We start from the raw sequence: 21,814 nt of genomic DNA, 5'->3' as shown, positions 1-21,814 counted from the left end.
TAGATAACCATTTTCTGTATTTACTCAGCTCTCATTAAAGAATAAATAAACAGCCATTAAGACAACTCCTATGGACATAGTTATTTTCTTTCTTAGATGTGTCTGCGCTCTTTTATACTGGGTATAAAAACTTATTCCAGAGACTTATATCTGAGTATTAAAAAATGTATTCAAGGAACTTACATAGAGAAGCAGACAGGATTTGGGGACCCCTGCAGGACTTGCGGGGTTCCCCAAAAGGTGCCACACTTGTTCAACCTTCCACCATCTGCACCTGCATAATTCCTTCTTTCTCTGCCACTCATGTCACTTCCCCTGTGAAGCCTTCTCTCCCGAGTTGGATGTCCTCCAGTGAGTTTCCACAGCATCTGCGAACTTACATCTTTTATAAAAACCTTCGCTATTGTAAATGGGGTCACGTGTACCAAGATAGGGAATAGAGAGGCAAGGAAAGATGCTGAGATGTTTTCCAGTTTAGTATGGGTTGTGAAATGTCTGTTCAGTCATACAAAAGTTACAAGAGTACGTACCTTGACTGGCTTGTCGAGATGAATTAGCGAAACGTGTCCCAAAGTAGTAACTATTAAATGGTGTTATATATAATGGACCTTGTGCTGGATAGCTTTATTTTTTTACCCTCTACCCTGCTCTGTACCCCAGAAAGCTGACCTCTGAGGACTGCATTAAGGGACTCCCTTGCCCTCTGGCTTCCCATTGGGTTTGGCCAATGGAACACTCATGCAGGACATCAGTGGGATGCAGAAGGGTAAAGAAAAGGTATTTATTCTCTGTTCCTTCCTTGCTGAGCCACTGGGGGTTAGCTGCATCCAACTCGGATGCAGGAGGTGAGAGAAGGCTTCACAGGGGAAGTGACACGAGTGGCAGAGAAAGAAGGAATTATGCAGGTGCAGATGGTGGAAGGTTGAACAAGTGTGGCACCTTTGGGGAACCCCGCAAGTCCTGCAGGGTAGATAAATAAAGTGGGGGGAAGGCGTGGACAGAGAGTAGAGCAGACTTGAGGGGAGAGTGGGGTCATGAAGGGTTCTGCATTTTAACAAAATTTCAAGATATTACAAAATTTTAATATTCTTATTTTGGTTCTAAAATATCACTTGGGCAGCAGGATGGGGTTGAGACTGGCGACAGGGAAACCGTCTAGGAGATTTTCTAAGGATGCAGGTGAGAGAAGGGGGTTAGACTAACAGAAGGCTAGTGTGGATGGATGGAATGGAGGCTTCTTTGGAGAACTATTAAAGAGAAGGATTTAAATGGTGAGGACGGTCAGGACTTGTGACTACCAGCTGGTGAGGGAAGGGACGGGATGGCTGGCTTCTGGTCCGAGAGAAGCCACTTCCTATTGTTACTCAACTTGCTATGAGGCCCCAGACCGAGACCACTTCCCAGAACCTAGAAGATGGTCCAAAATGTTACTTACTTCAGTATATTACATTACGAATCTATGGGATAGAAACAAATTTTCTACAATATTTGTTGCAGGTTCTTTCATGGACATAAAACCTATAGCTGTATATGAAAAGGATCAGATATTTTTCACAACTGTCTCTTTTGTACACATTTGGCCTCTGGTACATACATTTGTAGTCAGCATTATATAAATTCACACGCTAATCATTGATCAAGTAACTACTATATAGTACATTGTAGCGTTATTTTGCGAAAGGATTAGGGGAAAAATTTCAAAATATATGGAAAAAACAAATCAGCCTCTGATAATGGCCTCACTTCTTTTTGGTAGGTTTTGTCTGAGCTACCTAGCTATAGGATAGTTTTATCTGAACATGTTTGGCTAAATCCTGGGTATGAAGAAATAATGCTTCTATTTGTTAAGGTGGTAGATTTAAAGTGTGGTTTTCTCTCTAGTATTGAGTTAAAATAGTTCCTGTATAGGTAGACAACACTGCCTACATTTATCGGCTTTGCTTTGCAACGCTATCTCCCGACAACCGTCCTCATCCGCAGGGATGAGAAAGAAAAGGCCACACAACATGGCGACATTCTAAAAACCAGAAATGATGTGTGAAAAGGACACTAAAGACGAGCAGAAGTGTACTTCCATCCACCCTGGTTAAATCTTCAGGGAAACAGAGATAAGCAACAAAAATGAAAAATCCATTCCTTTTGGAAATGAGTCTTTAACCTATAGGTTGGTTTGTTTTGAAAGGGAATTAGATTCTGGGCCCACATATCACACATTCAAGATACGCAGTGTGGTCTCATCTCCCACTAAATATGTTGCTATGACTCAAGCACAGGGAATATTTAAAAAGAAGCAACCTAGGGAAGGAAAAATCTAACTCAGACATCAATAATTCATTTATCAGAAATGGGAGTAGTAGTATGAAATGCCAGGAGACTTTCATTTATAGGGAGGCGTTTTCTATTTTAAGCCTAGAATAATGCAGTCAGTTTTATTCTACCAGTTAATACGAATGGAGGCAAAGCGGAATGGGAGAACAGGTTTTATGGTCTCCCCTAATAATGCTATTTCTTTAGCATCTGTTATTTAGGTTTGACACTCCACCATCTGGGGACTTGAAAAAGCAATAAGAAAAGGATTTTTATAACTTTTTTACTTCAGAGGTGATTTTCTTCACCCCAAAGCTTTAGTGCTAGAAATGTAATCAGGTAAATCTGAGAGATATGATCCGCATAAAGTTTTGAGGGTGCACTGTCTCTTAGTATAGTCATCCCTCAGTATCCATGGGACATTGGTTCCAGGCCCCCCCTGCAGATACCAACCTCTGTGGAAGCTCAAGTCCTTTATACAAAATGACACGGTTCAGTTAACCCTCCGTATCCTCAGGTTCCACACCTACAGTTAGGAAGAGCCAACTATAGAACCCAAAACCCTTCAGGTTACAGCTTCTTCCTAAGTCATCTCCTAATTCAACCTGTTAGTAGCCTATATTATTGCATTATTGTATCCCCCAAGCATTTAGCACAGAGCCATTCACAAAAGTAGCATCTTAATGAGTACCTGCTGAAGGAATGAACAAACGCACCTAGGTGTAAATAATTCCAATATGCTCTGAAACCTACTGGTCAGACTGCACAATGAGGAGGCACTTGCACAGCATATGCCTCAACTTTTTCATTCAGGCAATGTTTAGAAATTCCTCCCCCTCACTAACTCACTTCAAATTCAAGGACTCATGGTCCACTAAAGGGAGACGGAGTATTGGAATTAAAGAAAAGCAGATTTACTGTAGACCAAATGAGCCACAGTTCCCAGCCCCTGAAGAAGCAGAAAACATATCTAAACCTCTAACCTTGGAAATAAACAAAGACTTCCAAGTCTTAATTGAAATGTGAAATGTTCATATGCACATATATTTTGAGATAATTGTAATTTTTAACTGATTATTTATCGAGAACTGGATATAGGAATTGAACACATGATTATAATAACAGCTATAATTACCTAGTGCCTATTAGATAGGCAGCCCTATGCTTGGTGTTTTACATGTTTTATTGCTAATCTTTGGAAGTATTATTATGTCCATTTTAGATATTTTTTAAAATACTAAAGCTCAGAATAGTTAGGCCTAAAGACCATAAAGCTATTAAGGTGAACCAAGGATAAAAGTCAACTCTCTTAAACTACAAACCACTCTTTATTTCCTGATGCCAAATGACTTCTATTGAAACAGAATTATCTATCTGTGGATCCACACTTAAAGACAGATCCATCAATCATATTTATAATTATGGTCTAATGAGCAGAGAGGATATTTTAACCCTAAATGTCTGAATACATGCTTGTGGTTGGCCAAGAAAAAACTGGGCAGCAGTACTGATAGGAGATAAAGGGACATCTGATGCCCCAGGTGACTGCTGATTTTCATAAAACAGAGGTAGGCGTGGTGGTGTTGCCCCTCTGAAAATGCCCTATTTCACTGTCAAGGCTACAAACCTAAGCACACATCCAGAACAATGCCTGTGTCCTCCAACTCTCAAACCCACACTGCACTCAATGAACCATGAACAGTACTTAGAATGAGTCAAAGCAGGACACACTAGAATACCCCAGAGGAAGCGGGATGGTAGTGACTCTTCCTGGACAAAGGTCTTGGGGAGCTGCCAAGTTGGAAAGGAATCCTCAACAAAGGATACAGTTTTTAAAAGGCAGCCTGTAAAAAGCCATCAAAGCCAACACTCAGAGAATTGTCTTCACACACAGCCTTTGCAGTTAGCACTGTCAGTCACAGGACAGACACGCCCTTGGAGAAGAGCCACAATTACCACTGAGTTTTGATGCAAAAGTCACCACATGTAGATTCAGACAGAACTGGCTACAGGGCACAATGCATTTTCAGTTTCCACCTACAGCCTCTCTTGTCCCTTCACACCCTGTACAAGGATACTGTGGGTGTTAACTTGATCTCGACTTTCCTCTAGCTTTCCTGTTTATCTTTTCTCTATACACACAAATGTTGATGGGATAACTTTAGCCAAAAGATACGGTACAATCAGTTCTACTTTCATGCTTGCCTTGAAAACACAAATTTCTTCCTATAACGTTGATATAGTAGAGAGTGATTTGAGTATAATGTGAAATTTGCATTTGTTTATGCACCATTTTGTCCCAGAAACTCTAGGTGACTGTAGAAAACATACCTAGTTGCACTGAGCGCTGTAGGAATGCACGAAACACACAGAGCTGCACACCTTAGGAGCACAATGGTCCACATGTGTCTACATCTGGTGCTGTCACTTCCTCTTTGACCTCAGATAACCCTCCTTCCACTTCAGAATAACTTGCAAGCTGCCATGCTTCCAAAAACCATCCTGGAGGGTATCCTCCACTCTGCTTATTTTCCCCCTTCCTCCCAGCCTATTTTGTTATTTTCCTCTCTATTCTCTGTTCTTCTTCAAAGTTTTCATCTTTATCTCTTTTTTCTTCTTTTTTTCTTGCACACAGAGTGGCAGGCATGTGAGTAGAAGTAGATGTAATGGGTACACACTTCCATAAGCAAATTTCAGGTCTTATTCAAGATGAAATGCCAGGAGGGGCAGTACAGGTGTCGGGGAGTGGGAGGTATAAACTACTGGGTGTAAGATAGGCTACAAGGATGTATTGTACAACACAGGGAATAGAGCCAATATTTTGTAAAAACTGTAAATGGAGTGTAAACTTTATAAATTGTATAAAAAATTTAAAAAGAATAGTGCAGCTTAAGAAGTCAGTGTCACAAGAGAATTGTATTATAAACATACTAGTTAGAATTTAATTTCATAATGATAAGACACAGATTAAGTATAAAATTGATGGAAACGGACTTTGAACCCAGCCTAGCTATGAATCATATCCTTACTATTTTGAAGTATCAGACTGGCATGCAGTCTCGAGCCTTCTTTATGACAGGATGTCAAAGGTCAGCTCAGCACTCTATATTCTCCAAATATTCTGGTCAATAATTCAGCCTTTCTTCCTCTCAAATTTACTGTTACTGAAACCAATTATCTCTAGTTACAACTCATTTAAATGAAAGATACTTGGATCATGTTCCTTTTCATTACCATAAGGGCTCTGGCCTTGTGTATAATATGCAGAGCAAGAGTCTGTAAACAAACCACTTGAGTTTGATTCTTTGCTTCCTAACTTCTTCATCACTTATTACCTGTTTAACCCTTATCCACTTGACCTGTCTGAGCCTTGTTTTTTCCTTCACATCTAAGGGCTGAATTTAAAATAAGATAATTTAACAAAGGACTTTTTTAAATTTAAAAAATTTAAAAAAACGATTAAGTGCCACATTTATTATAGTTTTATAAATTTCTTAACCACTTAACATGAATAAAGTGTTAACATGAATAATTTTTAATAGGTCCCTATCATTTTTCTGTGTGTCATTGATGAAGCTTCTAAGCTTTTCCTAATACTCTATGGTTTTAGACTTTGCAGAGTGCGAGTATTTTTAGGAGTATATGTGTCACACTAGAGCAGAATGGACTGGAGAGTGAAATTTATCGGTGACCTTTTAAGTATGGAAGCTTGGAGTTTCTTCTTCAGTGTTTCATGCTAGTTTGCAAATTAGGTTAAATAAATTAGCTCACATTGTCTCAAATTGTAACCCTTTGCATGAAATTGACCATAACTTTAAACAGTGTAATCTAGACAGTAATGACCAGGCTTGAAAGAAAAGGATCCAGTTTACTTTAGGGCCCTTTCTCTTTTTGTTTGGAAAGTTCTGGAAAATTCTATCTACATCAATTTGTACGTTAATGCTTTCACCACTGAATTTGATTTATAACATTGACTCGTTAATATTAAAAAACAGCATTTTTCACAGTAACTTTTTTGAGGCTTCTTTGTAAATGGTAAGAAGAGGGGAAAAAAAAAAAGAAAACCCCATGTACAGTCACAATTATCTAGGCCGCACTGGTTTTATCTAAACTTATTGACTTACTTAAATAATACCAGCTGAGAAACTTTTCCCTACAGAAAAATGCAGGCTAGAAATAGTACATAATAAATGGGTAAAACACCTCTCTTTATAACTTCTGTGATTCCAAACAAAAACATGTAAATAAAAATTCAAATGATAGTATCTAAATCACAGCATTATCCTGGAGAAACTGTGCAGTAAAAGCAAAAAAGTTAATGTGATCTAGAGATTAGAAACACCTACTAATCTTTTAAAAATACCTGGATCATCGTAAGCAAGAAATGGATGTGTATTTCATTTGCTTTCAAGAAAACTACTGTACTAACTGGAAAGTGTAAACGTGGTTCCATGGGTTTCTAAGGCTCTTGCCTGTGAGGATAAGAAAGGTAATGTGTTCCATACGTGGCAAACCATAGAGGTATTTCAGGTATATCAGTAAAAAATACAATCACTACAAAGTAGAGGAGAAAAAGAAGCAAATCAGAAAGCGCTGGCAGAGACCTCAAGCACAGCATTCAATCAAATGCATTGAACTTAACAGAATAAAGTAACCCTCTCGGGGGGCACTTTGTTTTGCCTCTCCCTTTAGCACCCCTATCCCTAAACAAATGGGTCACAGGCCAATGAACACCTGAGGAACGATATTCCCCAACCACACCCTCAAGTCATTCCCCAGAGTTTCTCTCTGCAACCATTCTTACTATGTGGACCACGCCTTTTTATATCCAGAAGCTTTAGCCGAAAGACACTTGTTTATCTTGGAGCAAATTAGGGATCATCTGTTACCAAAGATTTTCAAAAAAACACTTCCCTCCGCAAGAGCAGAAAACAAAGCTCCCTGCCGGCCACATGCCAGGTACCCCCACTTGGGCCTTACTTGTTCTCGTTGCTCGCGTCATAACGAGGCATGGGGTCTAAGTCGTTCCCATTCACGTCACAACTCGCCAGAGCATCCTATGGTCACAGAGGAGAGAGAGAAAGGAGACAGACGTTCATTAATTAGCCATGCCCCTGAAGGCTCATGCCTCCTTAAACACATTTCTGCAAGAGAGTAATTAGAGTAAATAATACACTCATGGTCCGGTGGTGTCAGGATGCCTTGTTCTGTAATAATCAGTGTCATATCTTTCCCCATGAAGGTGAAGAAATACTCTCTGCAGACCAAAGACGTGTCCAGTCCGCTCTTGCCGGCACTTTTCCCTCATACCTAGCACTGACCCCTCACCCCAGTGCTTTGAAGATGTCCTCGACAACCACCTTCTCTGCGAAGTACTGCTAGAACACCTAGAAGACAGTGATTTATTCTTCGCCGACTCTCTCTGTATTCCTTACTTCATTTCTTGAGTGTGCAAATTCCTTATCACAATTCAAAGATTTTTGGAGACAGAAATCATTCACAAATAATTGGCAAGCCAATTAAAAATCATTATTAGAAATCTATTATATCAGGTATCTTGGGACCTCTATTAGGCAATATTTGTCTGGTTTCAGATGTTTTAACTACTGTAAAAGGGTCTACAATTCAAGACTTCGTACTAACACCAAAAGGTCTTTTGCCCCAACCAAAATAATGATCAAAATTTTGTTATATGTCAAAGTTCCAAAATGAAGCAGAAGTTTCTTTGAAACCAAAGCTGAATTTATTTGTTTGCTTTTTTAAATGATTGTGAAAAATCTTCAAATTACTAAAAAAAAAAAAAAAAAAAAAAAAAAAAAAATTAATGGATTGCTCCATCATCCAAATTTATATCACCATAGATAGAACTAATTTAGGATGTTTTGAATTTTCTGATGCTTTATGATGATTTATTTCTGTTATCAGTTTTAGTGAAAGTAAATGCTATCTTTGTTTTCTGTCTTTATCAAAGGCTCTTGTTTCTGAAAATAACTTAAAGTACATGGAGTCTGAATTTTTTGGGGGGAGTAAGCAAAATACACATGACATATAAAGGTGATAAGTCTCTGCTTCCCGTACAAAGGAACATACAAAGCAGCCCACCTCAGCAGTCATTAGAGCATGAAGGACAATACTGTGCAATTTCACTTATAAGGAACCAGAAGCCCGAGACAGGTTACATAACTTGGCCAAAGGCATGAAACGAATTGCCTATGGAATTAAGACTGGAACCCAGCCACCCCATCCAATGTGCTTTTCTCTACTCTTCACCAGCTGTAACATTAGGAGAATCAAAAGGTCACCAGTACTGCTAATTGCACTGGTGAATTCTGGAGAATTTTCTTTCCAGGGAGAAAAAAGTGAAAGAGGTAAAGAATGCAATCACATTTAGGTTAAGGCTCTTTGTGTTTAATCAAATGCACTTCTATGCAGTGGCGAGTAGGAACACCCTGTAAAAACTGTACTGCATACGATAAGAAAGACTTCTTTGCTAGGCAGTGGACAGGCGCAGTTCTGTTCTTTATATGACCTGGGCTAACTCACTTTAGTCTTCAGGCCTCAGTGTCTACCCTATCAAATGAGGAGGCTGAACTGAAGTTCCTTTCTACCTCTGAAATTCCATTCTGTGAAGAGACACAAGTTTATCTGAGTGTGCTTGGAGGCAGGGTAAGGGCAGCCAATCAAGTGTCTCGTACAAATGAGAACTAAATGAACTTGCAGTTCCTTCTCTCTCTCTCCCTCTCTGTTTTTCAACCTTAGGGAAAATCATCTAATTTAGGAGAAACTGTTTCAACCTTTCATTGTAAAAATCGATTTGTGAAGTTTCTTAGCTGAATTTTCGAAACAAAAAGGGCAACAGGGTAGAATACTGAGAGGCAAAGCAGTTCAAGTTGATAAAAGTATAAGGTGATATTGGGTGGTCCTGAGTGAAGGAAGGTCTTTGTAGGTCAGAAAAATGGGTGGCTGTGTGAGCCAGTGGTAGTTTCTGATGTGCCAAGGAAGTGACTTGGAAGTATTTTATTTGCAAAGATAAAAAGAGAATCTTTTCAGGTTTGAGGGACAAAAGGAAAACTAAGAGAGAGTAAGTGTCATGCAATAAGTGAGACTGAGCAAATGAAAAATAAACATTGGAGAGCATATATGGCAATCGCTACCTAAATGGTTTCATGAGAAGATGAAGCGGCAGATGAGAAAGAAGCCAGAGGAGAGATGGTCAGAGAGACAGATACAGGGAGTCATTCCCACAGTGCAGGGAAACCATGTCTTCCCACGCTGAAGAGAGAGAGAGAGAGAGAGAGAGAGGGCGACGGAGAGAGAGGGGGGCGGGAAATAGCAGATTTCAAGAGGACAGTATGTCCGCCTTAAGGAAAAGGCCATGTCCATTCTGAGTGAGTCCAGGACGATGGGCCACTGCCGTGTCCACCAGTTACCGAGGAGCAAAGAGGAGAGAAAGGCAGCAGGCCTGCGAGGATGGTGGGTCCTTCGTGTTAATGTGCAACGGGAAGCTATGGGCCGGGCCCCTCTCAGAACTCTCCACAAGCTCAGGGCACCGTGAGATGGGCTGGGCTTGCTGACACTGCCCCCTTAATAATGATGAATATAGAACAGAGAAGAGAAAAATCTGAGGAGATGTGGTCCTCCAGTTATAGCCTAGGGTTTTCTGTGGGGACCTTCCGTAAACACGAAGCAAAGCTTCCCACCCTGGTCCCTGACTTTCCTCCTTCAGGATCAACATGAGTCCTGACTTCATCATGATTTACAGCTGCTTGTATTTTCAAGGCTGTGAGAGGAAACTTGTAAGCTGAGAGAAAATCACCAACTTTGAAATTTTTTTCAATAACAACATGAAATACAATATAGGAAAACTCATACAACCAAAGTGTTGGGATTGAAAGGAGTTATGAAGGGACAGAGAGGGACATAGGTAAAAGTGACTGAAGTCCTAGTGGGTATGCAGTGATACCAGTGTTCTAGTGGAAGCAGTCATCAATGGAAAAGAGCTTAGAAGGCACTGGTGTGGAGTGGGGTCCACCAGGAGTCTCTGCTGAGTCCTGACAGGAATCAGAGAGCTGCATATGCAGATAAGAGGGAGGCACCGCAGGTTCTTAAGTAACAAAAGAGATATTTTAGGAAGAACACCAAGGTGTCATGAGAAACAAATTTGAGCAGAGAATGGCATATTGGGAGATAATTATGGCATTTTTAACCAAACTTAGGAAGGAGAAGCTGATGGAAAAGGAGGCGTTTGGAGAGTAGAAGAGAGAGGGGTCATTGACCTACTTCCAGGCAGGAAATATCATGGTGGTAAAGGGGACCCCAGGGACAGAAACCGACCCCAGTGTCCAGTAGGCACTGGGTATCAAGACTGTGGTTTTCAATGAAAGTACTGAGTCTCAGCCCTTTCACTTGCTCTGTGACCTTGGGCTCACCTTATGTTCTGAGTCCTGGAATCTCAGTCCTTTCTTAAGCAAGGGAATTGACTGATTCCTAAGGACTACTGGGAGGCCATTCATTACTGTCCTTTAAAAAGGGAGAGGCAGAGAGAGAACGAGACTCGCGGAATAACTTGAGAAGAGTTCTAAGCACGCTTTCTCCATAAAGGAAACGAGGAGTGCTATCTGGCCGCATGGATGAACTGCTGAGAAGAGTGGATGTTGTCAGTAGCACGTGGGATTGGTGCTGGGGTTTCTGCTACCTTATCACCTGCATTTTGTCATCAGAACATCAAAGGCACACAGAAGTGGATAGCGGGATAGCCTTATCTCCTGCTTTCTGCCCTCCAAGAGTGCATGCTTTATAAGACGGGAGCAACACGCAGAGCCTATTGTACCTGCTGGCTGCATTTTTCAGTGGTTTTCCCCCTTTCGGAGCATCCTAACATGAGTTCCATTGTTTCCCAGGAGGGAAGCTGCTCTGACCACAGCAAATACTCACGTAGTTCTGCATCAGGTCTGGATGGGTCCTCTCAATGCCATCATCCAGGATGGTGACCACGATGTTCTTGCCCGTGTAGCCTCTCTTCCAGGCTCCTTCGATATTCATGTCTGACTGGCAGGGATGTGTGTTGTCACTGCAGTGCTAAAGGTGTAAGAGGGAGAACTGGACGTTGCAGATTACCAAATAGTGAGGAGGCTGGAAAATCACCTACTTCTTAAGACAATGCATTAAATTAACAGGAATTTGGTGGATTGTCTGTTCAAGTAGAAGCGTAGATCTCCAACATGACAACAGGGGAAGGGAGGAAGGATAGATGTGGGGAAGGAAAGCAAGACAGAAAGCTCTCCTGCCAGTTCTGCCCTGTTCTAATACCTTCGGAAAAACATGATAAATAAAGTATATCTCAACAGCAGAATAATGGGTGCACCATTTTATTGTTAGCATGTATTAATGACACATAAAAAGGGATTGTAGCATTTCATTTATAAACCCAAACTAGATAACTGAAGAACATATACATTATAATTTCTTAAACAGGCAACTAGAAAAGTCTGGCTGCAAAAAAACCCCGGCAGCTTCTGTACGGTGCCAGCCAGAGGTGTGCCACTGCTGTGAGAAACCCATTAATGAGAAAAAATAACAGTTTCTTCAAACTTCTTTCAGCAAATTAACAATGAGTGTTGTCTCATAATTTGTAGGGAGCCAACAGACTCATTCAGTGCTACTTTGAGAAGGGAGAGAAGAAGAGTGCAGAGTCCAGACAGGGGACAGGCACAGGAAAATGTGCGTGAGGGCTTCAAATGGCAGGCTGAAGAGGCATCGAATCTTAGCTCATTAGGTGTAGTGATTTCATTCCACAATGGCTACAACATACAAACACATCAAGAAATAAATTAAACCAGCAGTTCTTCCCGATATAATTGACTAGCATTCATCCAACCCACACAATTACTCCTTCAAAGTCCATCTCTATGAAATATCCCTCTGAGTGGCGTTTTCCAGGTTCTTAAGGCTCAGCAGAGGAACAAAGGAAAAGGGCTGTGCTGTAGCCTACTGCCATGGCAACGCGAGCCCAGGTCCTCAACATTCACTATCTTCCTCCTGCTTTGTAACAGTTCAGCACTTCAAGAGGCGAAGAGAACATGAGCTCTGTGTGCTCTAAGCATAATGGAGACCCCACTGCCACTGATTCATCTAACGCATACTATATTGAGCACTTACTACATGCTGGGGTATGGCAGTGAACATGGAAGATGAGGTCCCTGTCCTCATGACCTCTCTAAAGGGGAAATACAGATGATAAAGAAAACAAGGAAGACCATTCAGAACACTCCTTATGTTTTAAAGGAATTGAAGAGGGTAATATGGCGGTCAATGCTGAGCAGTCTGAGTACACACCTCTCTGGGGGGGACGGTCAGAAAAGACCCCAGTTTCTGAGAAAGTGAAATGTGAGTTGAGATATGACTGATGAGAAAGAGCTGGCTTGCCCAAGAGCTTAGACCTTGTCGTGGTAGAGGACACAGCAAATGCAATGGCCATAAGGTGAGAAACAGATGAGTGCATTGAAGAAAGAGAAAGAAGATGGGGTCTAGCTGAAGCTTAGTGGATGAGCAGGAAAATGGCATAAAAGGTAGCAGATCAGAATGGGCAGCAGAGGTCAGGTCGTCCCGGTCTTTGTAGCCATGACTTGACTTTTATTTTAAGTACAACCTAAATGGAAGCTCACCTCTTTCCAAACTTTACCCCTCAAAATCAAATGCTAACTAGTGGCAGATACCTCTAATACCTTTGTCGAACATTATAAACACACTTGAGTAGTTTTATGGATTCATTCTGACAAATGGTGTACCCATTTTTCATCACAGATAATATCAATTTCATTGAAAATAGGGGCTTATATATTTTATGAACATTTGTAACTTTCTGTCACTTTCTTGACTTCTTTCTGGCACTTGAGGCCCTGCACCACCATCTATTACTACACTGATCCAATTCCACTCTCCCCTCTCTCCCCAGTTTTTGGAGCACAGCTCAGGACCTACTGCCTCCCACTTGGCTAGCTCTTCCCCTTCGCTGAACTTAGGAATGAAGAGAGACAGACACAGACACACACACACAACACACACACACACCACACCACACACAACACACACACACAACACACAACACACACATAAAAAAAACATTCTGTTCTACACAGTCCAACCTCAACTTACTGAATTCTGCTGAACTGTGGTTGAATGTTGAATCTTGTGTGTGAATTTTGGCTCCTTTGTAAGCCTCTAGAAGACTATGCATTAAACCAAGTCTAGTCTAGGATTTCAGTCAATATTGGCTTATCGCTTACACGCCACAAGTGAGGGCATATTCTCCACTTTATATCCAAGTTCACATCTGCCAAACGCTTGCTCCTCCGACCTCGTCAGAGATATCCAGCCAGCTAATGCTTGATTAACCGATCATGAAAGAAACAGTGTAGATTTACAAAATGCCCATGTTTTTCGGAAGTCTCATTCTAGCCAAGAGTTTGCGCCTCTCCTCACCAAATATTTTAATTTAACACAAAGCAACACTGACAGGTTTCCATTTCATTTTTTTCTTTTTCAAAACCTGCTCTGGCCACCTGTGGTATCGTTTGTGACACAAAGTAGCATTAATGTGGCCAAGAGGTGGGTGGGAGGAAGGAAATGCACAGGAAATGGGTCACCCACACATGGATAACTGTCCTGGAGTGGAGGGATGCTGCCTGAAATTGTAATTATGAAAACTGAAGAAAACCCACCGTGTATGGAAAACATGTGTGTTCAAAGTGGAGCAGTTAGGTTTCTTTCTTCCACCTCTGCTTCTGTTGAATCTGACTTCACCATTAAATATTTTTGAACCACTTTTTTTCTTTTCATCTGCCAACATGGTATTGGTAGAAGGGGAAGGAGGGGAAATATCCAATTGATACTTTCATTTGGATAATCTAATATATCAGGTAGCTAAAATGTCAAAGAAAAAAAAAAAAGATGATCAGAGCCAGGGGTGTTTCTGGAAAATGAGTAATAAGATCAGTGGACCCTTAAACGAGGACCCTACATCCTGAACGTGATCTTTAGATTTTTAACACCATTTCAAGTAGTCCAGGCTTCCGAACATGTTTCTCATGTCACTGTTTCATAAGCCCAAGGTATCCAAAGAGCAAAAACTACAAAAAATACTGACGCCACTCAATGCAGCCCAAATGAAAAGGAATTAATCATTTCCTTAACTGCCTGATCAAAATGGTCTTTAAACTGGGCTCTATTTACTTGACAGCAATCTGTGTTACAGCATTACCCAAAGGCAAAAGGAACACATATTAGCCATGATTTCCTCACACTCAGCCTGCCATGTTAAGAGATCTGTGCCAGAGCAGGAATTAAGACTAGTGTCTGGAACTGTGTTACCACATATAGTCCCGAGGCTGGTATTCACAAAAGGGGCCAGTCAGAAATTTCCAGCATATTTAAAGCTGATGAAAACCACATATGTGCACTGTATATGTAAGACAAATATTTAGAGTACATATATGCACCTTCAGCTCTGAATAATGTCCTGTATTTCAATAATAGGTTATGCACAGATGACAAAGTATTTAGAAAGGACACAAAATAGCAAATATCTACAGAAACAATGGTTACTACCTAGGTCTCTCATTTCCTTATCAATAAAAACTTTTATTCTTTTTCAGGAATGAAATTTTAGAGAGATTATTCTGTGAGTTCTAGAAAAGGCCTCTTCCATACCACGGTTATGAGCTCTTTTGCTTATAAACCACTCTGGGTGTGTCTACTTCTCTTGTGTCTTTATAAACATATCACAAAGTTTGCTAAATGAAAGAACAGTTTATACCCAAAATAAACACCTTTGTTATGCTCTCACCACCATTTTCCTCAGACTGGGGGGGTGGGTCGGAACCCTCAGTGTCATTATTTTTAAACTTTTCCAGGTTCTTAAGGTCTCCAATGAACTGCCAATTTATATGCTGCCAATAGTCTGCTAACATTGAAAACATCTGTTGTTCATTTCCATTGATAAAGTGGTTCATAAGACTGCGTCTCTGACTCTACAACGTTAATAAGAGAGCAGAATTAAATACACAAAAAATCTGTTTTAAGAAACAGACTCAAAGACATAGAAAACAAACTTATGGTTACTAAAGGGGGGAGGCAGGAGAGGGATAAATTAGGAGCTTGGGATTAACAGATACACACCTCTTTTTCTTTTTTTTGTTTTTTAACATCTTTATTGGAGTATAATTGCTTTACAATGGTGTGTTAGTTGCTGCTGTATAACAAAGTGAATCAGCTATATATACAGCTACATCCCCATATCTCCTCCCTCTTGCGTCTCCCTTCCACCTCCTTATGAGACCCCTCTAGTTGGACACAAAGCACGGAACTGATCTCCCTGTGCTATGCAGCTGCTTCCCACTAGTTATCTATTTTACATTTGGTAGTGTATATATGTCCATGCCACTCTCTCACTTCGTCCCAGCTTACCCTTCCCCCTCCCCGTGTCCTCAAGTGCATTCTCTACGTCTGCGTCTTTATTCCTGTCCTGCCCCTAGGTTCTTCAGAACCATTTTTTGTTTTGTTTTAGATTCCATACATATGTGTTAGCATACGGTATTTCTTTTTCTGACTTACTTCACTCTGTATGACAGTCTCTAGGTCCATCCAACTCACTACAAATAACTCAATTTCATTTCTTTTTATGGCTGAGATATTCCATTGTATATATGTGCCACATCTTCTTTATCCATTCATCTGTCGATGGACACTTAGGTTGCTTCCATGTCCTGGCTATTGTAAATAGAGCTGCAATGTACATTGTGGTACATGACTCTTTCTGAATTATGGTTTTCTCAGGGTATATGCCCAGTAGTGGGATTGCTGGGTTGTATGGTAGTTCTACTTTTAGTTTTTTAAGGAACCGCCATACTGTTCTCCATAGTGGCTGTATCAATTTACATTCCCACCAACAGTGCAAGAGGGTTCCCTTTTCTCCACTCTCTCTCCAGCATTTGTAGATTTTTTGATGATGGCCATTCTGACTGGTGTAAGGTGATACCTCATTGTAGTTTTGATTTGCATTTCTCTAATGATTAGTGATGTTGAGCATCCTTTCATATGTTTGTTGGCAATCTGTATATCTTCTTTGGAGGAATGTCTATTTAGGTATTCTGCCCATTTTTGGATTGGGTTGTTTGGTTTTTTGATATTGAGCTGCATGAGCTGCATGAGCTGCGTGTATATTTTGGAGATTAGTCCTTTGTCAGTTGCTTCATCTGCAAATATTTTCTCCCGTTCTGAGGGTTGCCTTTTCATCTTCTTTATGGTTTCCTTTGCTGTGCAAAAGCTTTTAAGTTTCATTAGGTCCCATTTGTTTATTTTTGTTTTTATTTCCATTTCTCTAGGAGGTGGGCCAGAAAGAATCTTGCTGTGATTTATGTCATAGAGTGTTCTGCCTATGTTTTCCTCTAAGGGTTTTATAGTGTCTTGCCTCACATTTAGGTCTTTAATCCATTTCGAGTTTATTTCTGGCTATGGTGTTAGGGAGTGTTCTAATTTCATTAATTTTTAAAAATACATTTATTTACTTTTGGCTGGGTTGGGTGTTCGTTGATGCGCGCAGGCTTTCTCTAGTTGCGGAGAGTGGGGGCTACTCTTTGTTGCAGTGTGTAGGCTTCTCATCGCGGTGGCTTCTCTTGTGGTGGAGAACGGGCTTAGGCACACTGGCTCAGTAGTTGTAGCACAAGGGCTTAGTTGCTCCGTAGCATGTGGGATCTTCCTGGATGAGGGCTCGAACCCATGTCCTCTGCATTGGCAGGTGGATTCTTAACCACTGCACCACCAAGAAAGTCCCTAATTTCATTCTTTTACATGTAGCTGTCCAGTTTTCCCAGCACCACTTATAGAAGAGGCTGTTTTTCTCCATTGTATATTCTTGCCTCCTTTATCAAAGATAAGGTGACCATATGTGTGTGGGTTTATCTCTGGGCTTTCTATCCTGTTCCATTTATCTATATTTCTGGTTTTGTGCCAGTACCATACTGGCTTGATTACTGTAGCTTTGTAGTATAGTCTGAAGTCAGGGAGCCTGATTCCTCTAGCTCCGTTTTACTTTCTCAAGATCGCTTTGGCTATTCGGGATCGTTTGAGTTTCCATACAAATTGTGAAAGTTTTTGTTCTAGTTCTGTGAAAAATGCCATTGGTAACTTGATAGGGATTGCATGGAATATGTAGATTGCTTTGGGTAGTATACTCACTTTCACAATGTTGAGTCTTCCAATCCAAGAACATGGTATATCTCTCCATCTGTTTGTATCATCTTTAATTTCTTTCATCAGTGTCTAATAGTTTTCTGCATACAGGTCTTTTGTCTCCTTAGGTAGGTTTATTCCTAGGTATTTTATTCTTTTTGTTGCAGTGGTAAATGGGAGTGTTTCCTTAATTTCTCTTTCAGATTTTTCATCATTAGTGTATAGGAATACAAGAGATTTCTGTGCATTAATTTTAAATCCTGCTACTTTACCAGATTCGTTGATTAGCTCTAGGAGTTTTCTGGTGGCATCTTTAGAATTCTCTATGTATAGTATCATGTCATCTGCAAACAGTGACAGCTTTACTACTTCTTTTCCGATTTGGATTCCTTTTATTTCTTTTTCTTCTCTGATTGCTGTGGCTAAAACTTACAACACTATGTTGAATAACAGTGGTGAGAGTGGACAACCTTGTCTTGTTCCTGATGTTAGAGGAAATGGTTTCAGTTTTTCACCATTGAGAACGATGTTGGCTATGGATTTGTCATATATGGCCTTTATTATGTTGAGGTAAGTTCCCTCTATGCCTGCCTTCTGGAAGGTTTTTATTATAAATGGATATTGAATTTTGTCGAAAGCTTTTCCTGCACCTACTGAGATGATCACATGGTTTTTCTCCTTCAGTTTGTTAATTTGGTTTATCACATTGATCGATTTGCTTATATTGAAGAATCCTTGAAGAATCCCTGCATTCCTGGGATAAACCCCACTTGATCATGGTGTGTGATCCTTTGAATGTGCTGTTGGATTCTGTTTGCTAGTATTTTGTCGAGGATTTTGGCATCTTTGTTCATCAATGATGTTGGTCTGTAGTTGTCTTTCTTTGTGACATCTTTGTCTGGTTTTGGTATCAGGGTGATGGTGGCCTCGTAGAATGAGTTTGGGAGTGTTCCTCCCTCTGCTATATTTTGGAAGAGTTTGAGAAGGATAGGTGTTAGCTCTTCTCTAAATGTTTGATAGAATTCGCCTGTGAAGCCATCTGGTCCTGGGCTTTTGTTTGTTGGAAGATTTTTAATCACAGTCACAATTTCAGTGCTTGTGATTAGTCTGTTTATATTTTCCACTTCTTCCTGGTTCGGTCTCAGAAGGTTGTGCTTTTCTAAGAATTTGTCCATTTCTTCCAGGTTGTCCACTGTATTGGCATATAGTTGCTTGTAGTAATCTCTCATGATCCTTTGTATTTCTGCAGTGTCAGCTGTTACTTCTCCTTTTTTCATTTCTAATTCTATTGATTTGAGTCTTCTCCCTTTTTTCTTGATGAGTCTGGCTAATGGTTTATCAATTTTGTTTATCTTCTCAAAGAACCAGCTTTTAGTTTTATTGATCTTTGCTATCGTTTCCTTCATTTCTTTTTTCTTATTTCTGATCTGATCTTTACGATTTCTTTCCTTCTGCTAACTTTGGGGTTTTTGTGTTCTTCTTTCTCTAATTGCTTTAGGTGTAAGGTTAGGTTGTTTGTTTGAGATTTTTTCTTGTTTCTTGAGGTAGGATTGTATTGCTGTAAACTTCCCCCCTAGAACTGCTTTTGCTGCCTCCCATAAGTTTTCGGTTGTAGTATTTTCATTGTCATTTGTTTCTAGGTATTTTTTTGATTTCCTCTTTGATTTCTTCAGTGATCTCTTGGTTATTTAGTAGCATATTGTTTAGCCTCCACGTGTTTGTATTTTTTACAGTTTTCTTCCTGTAACTGATATCTAGTATTTTGTTACTGCTGATTTCCCCTTTTCATTGCTGTTAGGATTTGCCTTATGTATTGAGGTGCTCCTATGTTGGGTGCATAAATATTTACAATCGTTATATCTTCTTCTTGGATTGATCCCTTGATCATTATGCAGTGTCCTTCTTTGTCTCTTGTAATAGTGTTTATTTTAAAGTCCATTTTGTCTGATATGAGAACTGCTACTCCAGCTTTCTTTTGATTTCCATATGCATGGAGTATCTTTTTCCATTCCCTCACTTTCAGTCTGTATGTGTCTCTAGGTCTGAAGCGGGTCTCTTGTGGACAGCATATATGTGGGTTTTGCTTTTGTATCCATTCAGCCAATCTATGTCTTTTGGTTGGAGCATTTAATCCATTTACATTTAAGGTACTTATCGATATGTATGTTCCTATTATCATTTTCTTAATTGTTTTGGGTTTGGTATTGTAGGTCTTTTCCTTGTCTTGTGTTTCCTGCCTAGAGAAGTTCCTTTAGCATTTTTTGTAAAGATGGTTTGGTGTTGCTGAATTCTCTTAGCTTTTGCTTGTCTGTAAAGGTTTTAATTTCTCAGTCGAATCTGAATGAGATCCTTGCTGAGTAGAGTAATCTTGGTTGTAGGTTTTTCCCTTTCATCACTTTAAATATGTCCTGCTACACCCTTTTGGCTTGCAGAGTTTCTGCTTAGAAACCAGCTGTTAACCTTATGGGGATTCCCTTGTATGTTATTTGTTGCTTTTCCTTTGCTGCTTTTAATATTTTTTCTTTGCATTTAGTTTTTGATAATTTGATTAATATGTGTCTTGGCATGTTTCTCCTTAGATTTATCCTGTATGGGACTCTCTGCACTTCCTGGACTTGTTTGACTATTTCCTTTCCCATGTTAGGGAAGTTTTCAACTATAATCTCTTCAAGTATTTTCTCAGTCCCTTTCTTTTTCTCTTCTTCTTCTGGGACCCCTATAATTCGAATGTTGGTGCATTTAATGTTGTCCCAGAGGTCTCTGAGACTGTCCTCAATTCTTTTCATTCATTTTTCTTTATTCTGCTCTGCGGTAGTTATTTCCACTATTTTATCTTCCAGGTCACTTATCCGTTCTTCTGTCTCAGTCATTTTGCTATTGATTCCTTCTAGAGAATTTTTAATTTCATTTATTGTGTTTTTCATCATTGTTTGTTTGCTCCTCAGTTCTTCTAGGTCCTTGTTAAATGTTTCTTGTATTTTCTCCATTCTATTTCCAAGATTTTGGATCATCTTTTCTATCATTACTCTGAATTCTTTTTCAAGTAGACTGCCTATTTCCTCTTCATTTGTTTGGTTGGGTGGGTTTTTACTTTGCTCCTTCAGCTGCTGTGTATTTCTCTGTCTTCTCATTTTGCTTAACTTACTGTGTTTGGGGTCTCCTTTTTGCAGGCTGCAGGTTTGTAGTTCTCGTTGTTTTTGGTGTCTGCCGCCAGTGGGTAAGCTTTGTTCAGTGGGTTGTGTAGGCTTCCTGGGGGATGGGACTGGTGCCTGTGTTCTGGTGGATGAGGATGGATCTTGTCTTTCTGGTTGGCAGGACTGCGTCCGGTGGTGTGTTTTGGGGTGTCTGTGAACTTATTATGATTTTAGGCAGCCTCTCTGCTAATGGGTGGGGTTGTGTTCCTGTCTTGCTAGTTGTTTGGCATGGTGTGTCCAGCACTGTAGCTTGCTGGTCATTGAGTCGAGCTGGGTCTTAGCGTTGAGATGGAGATCTCTGGGAGAGCTTTTGCCATTTGATATTACGTGGGGCTGGGTGGTCTCTGGTAGACCAATGTCCTGGACTCGGCTCTCCCACCTAAGAAACTCAGGCCTGACACCCTGCCAGAGCACCAAGACCCTGTCAGCTACATGGCTCAGAAGAAAGGGAGAAAAAAAAGGAAAGAAAGAAAAATAAATAAAGAAAAGAAAGTTATTAAAATAAAATTTTTAAAAGTTATTAAAAATAAAAAAGTAATAAAAAAAAGAAAAAGAAAGAAGAGAGCAACCAAACCAATAAGCAAATCCACCAATGATAACAAGTGCTAAAACTATACTAAGAAAAAAAAAAAAAGTGACAGACAGAACCCTAGGACAAATGGTAAAAGCAAAGCTATACAGACAAAATCACACAAAGAAGCATACACATACACACTCACAAAAAGAGAAAAAAAAAAAATATATATATATATATAAAGGAAGAGAGCAACCAAATCAATAAACAAATCTACCAATGATAATAAGCTCTAAATACTAAACTAAGATAAACATAAAACCGGAAACCAATTAGATGCAGAAAGCAAACCCCATGTCTACAGTTGCTTCCCAATCCACCACCTCAATTTTGGGATGATTCATTGTCTATTCAGGTATTCCACAGATGCAGGGTACATAAAGTTGACTGTGGAGATTTAATCCACTGCTCCTGAGGCTGCTGGAAGAAATTTCCCTTTCTCTTCTTTGTTCACACAGCTCCTGGGGTTCACCTTTGGATTTGGCCCTGCCTCTGCATATAGGTTGCCTGG

General features: G+C 40.0%; 1 protein-coding gene across 9 annotated transcripts in view; it reads right to left on the bottom strand.

The window, feature by feature from the left end:
• The window catches only part of PCSK5 (proprotein convertase subtilisin/kexin type 5), a 464,350-nt gene that overhangs the window by 325,031 nt on the left and 117,505 nt on the right, over nucleotides 1-21,814 (bottom strand). For all 9 annotated transcript variants that reach the window (XM_059924937.1, XM_059924939.1, XM_059924938.1 and 6 more), the window contains exons 4-5: nucleotides 11,242-11,385; nucleotides 7,288-7,364 (exon numbers count right to left, since the gene is read on the bottom strand). In XM_059924937.1, coding sequence (XP_059780920.1) covers nucleotides 7,288-7,364; nucleotides 11,242-11,385 — 221 coding nt within the window. The remainder of the gene's footprint in view (nucleotides 1-7,287; nucleotides 7,365-11,241; nucleotides 11,386-21,814) is intronic.

The sequence above is a fragment of the Balaenoptera ricei genome, chromosome 6, assembly GCF_028023285.1.
Source record: "Balaenoptera ricei isolate mBalRic1 chromosome 6, mBalRic1.hap2, whole genome shotgun sequence".
NCBI lineage: Eukaryota > Metazoa > Chordata > Mammalia > Artiodactyla > Balaenopteridae > Balaenoptera > Balaenoptera ricei.
This window is presented reverse-complemented; position numbering and strand designations above follow the sequence as displayed.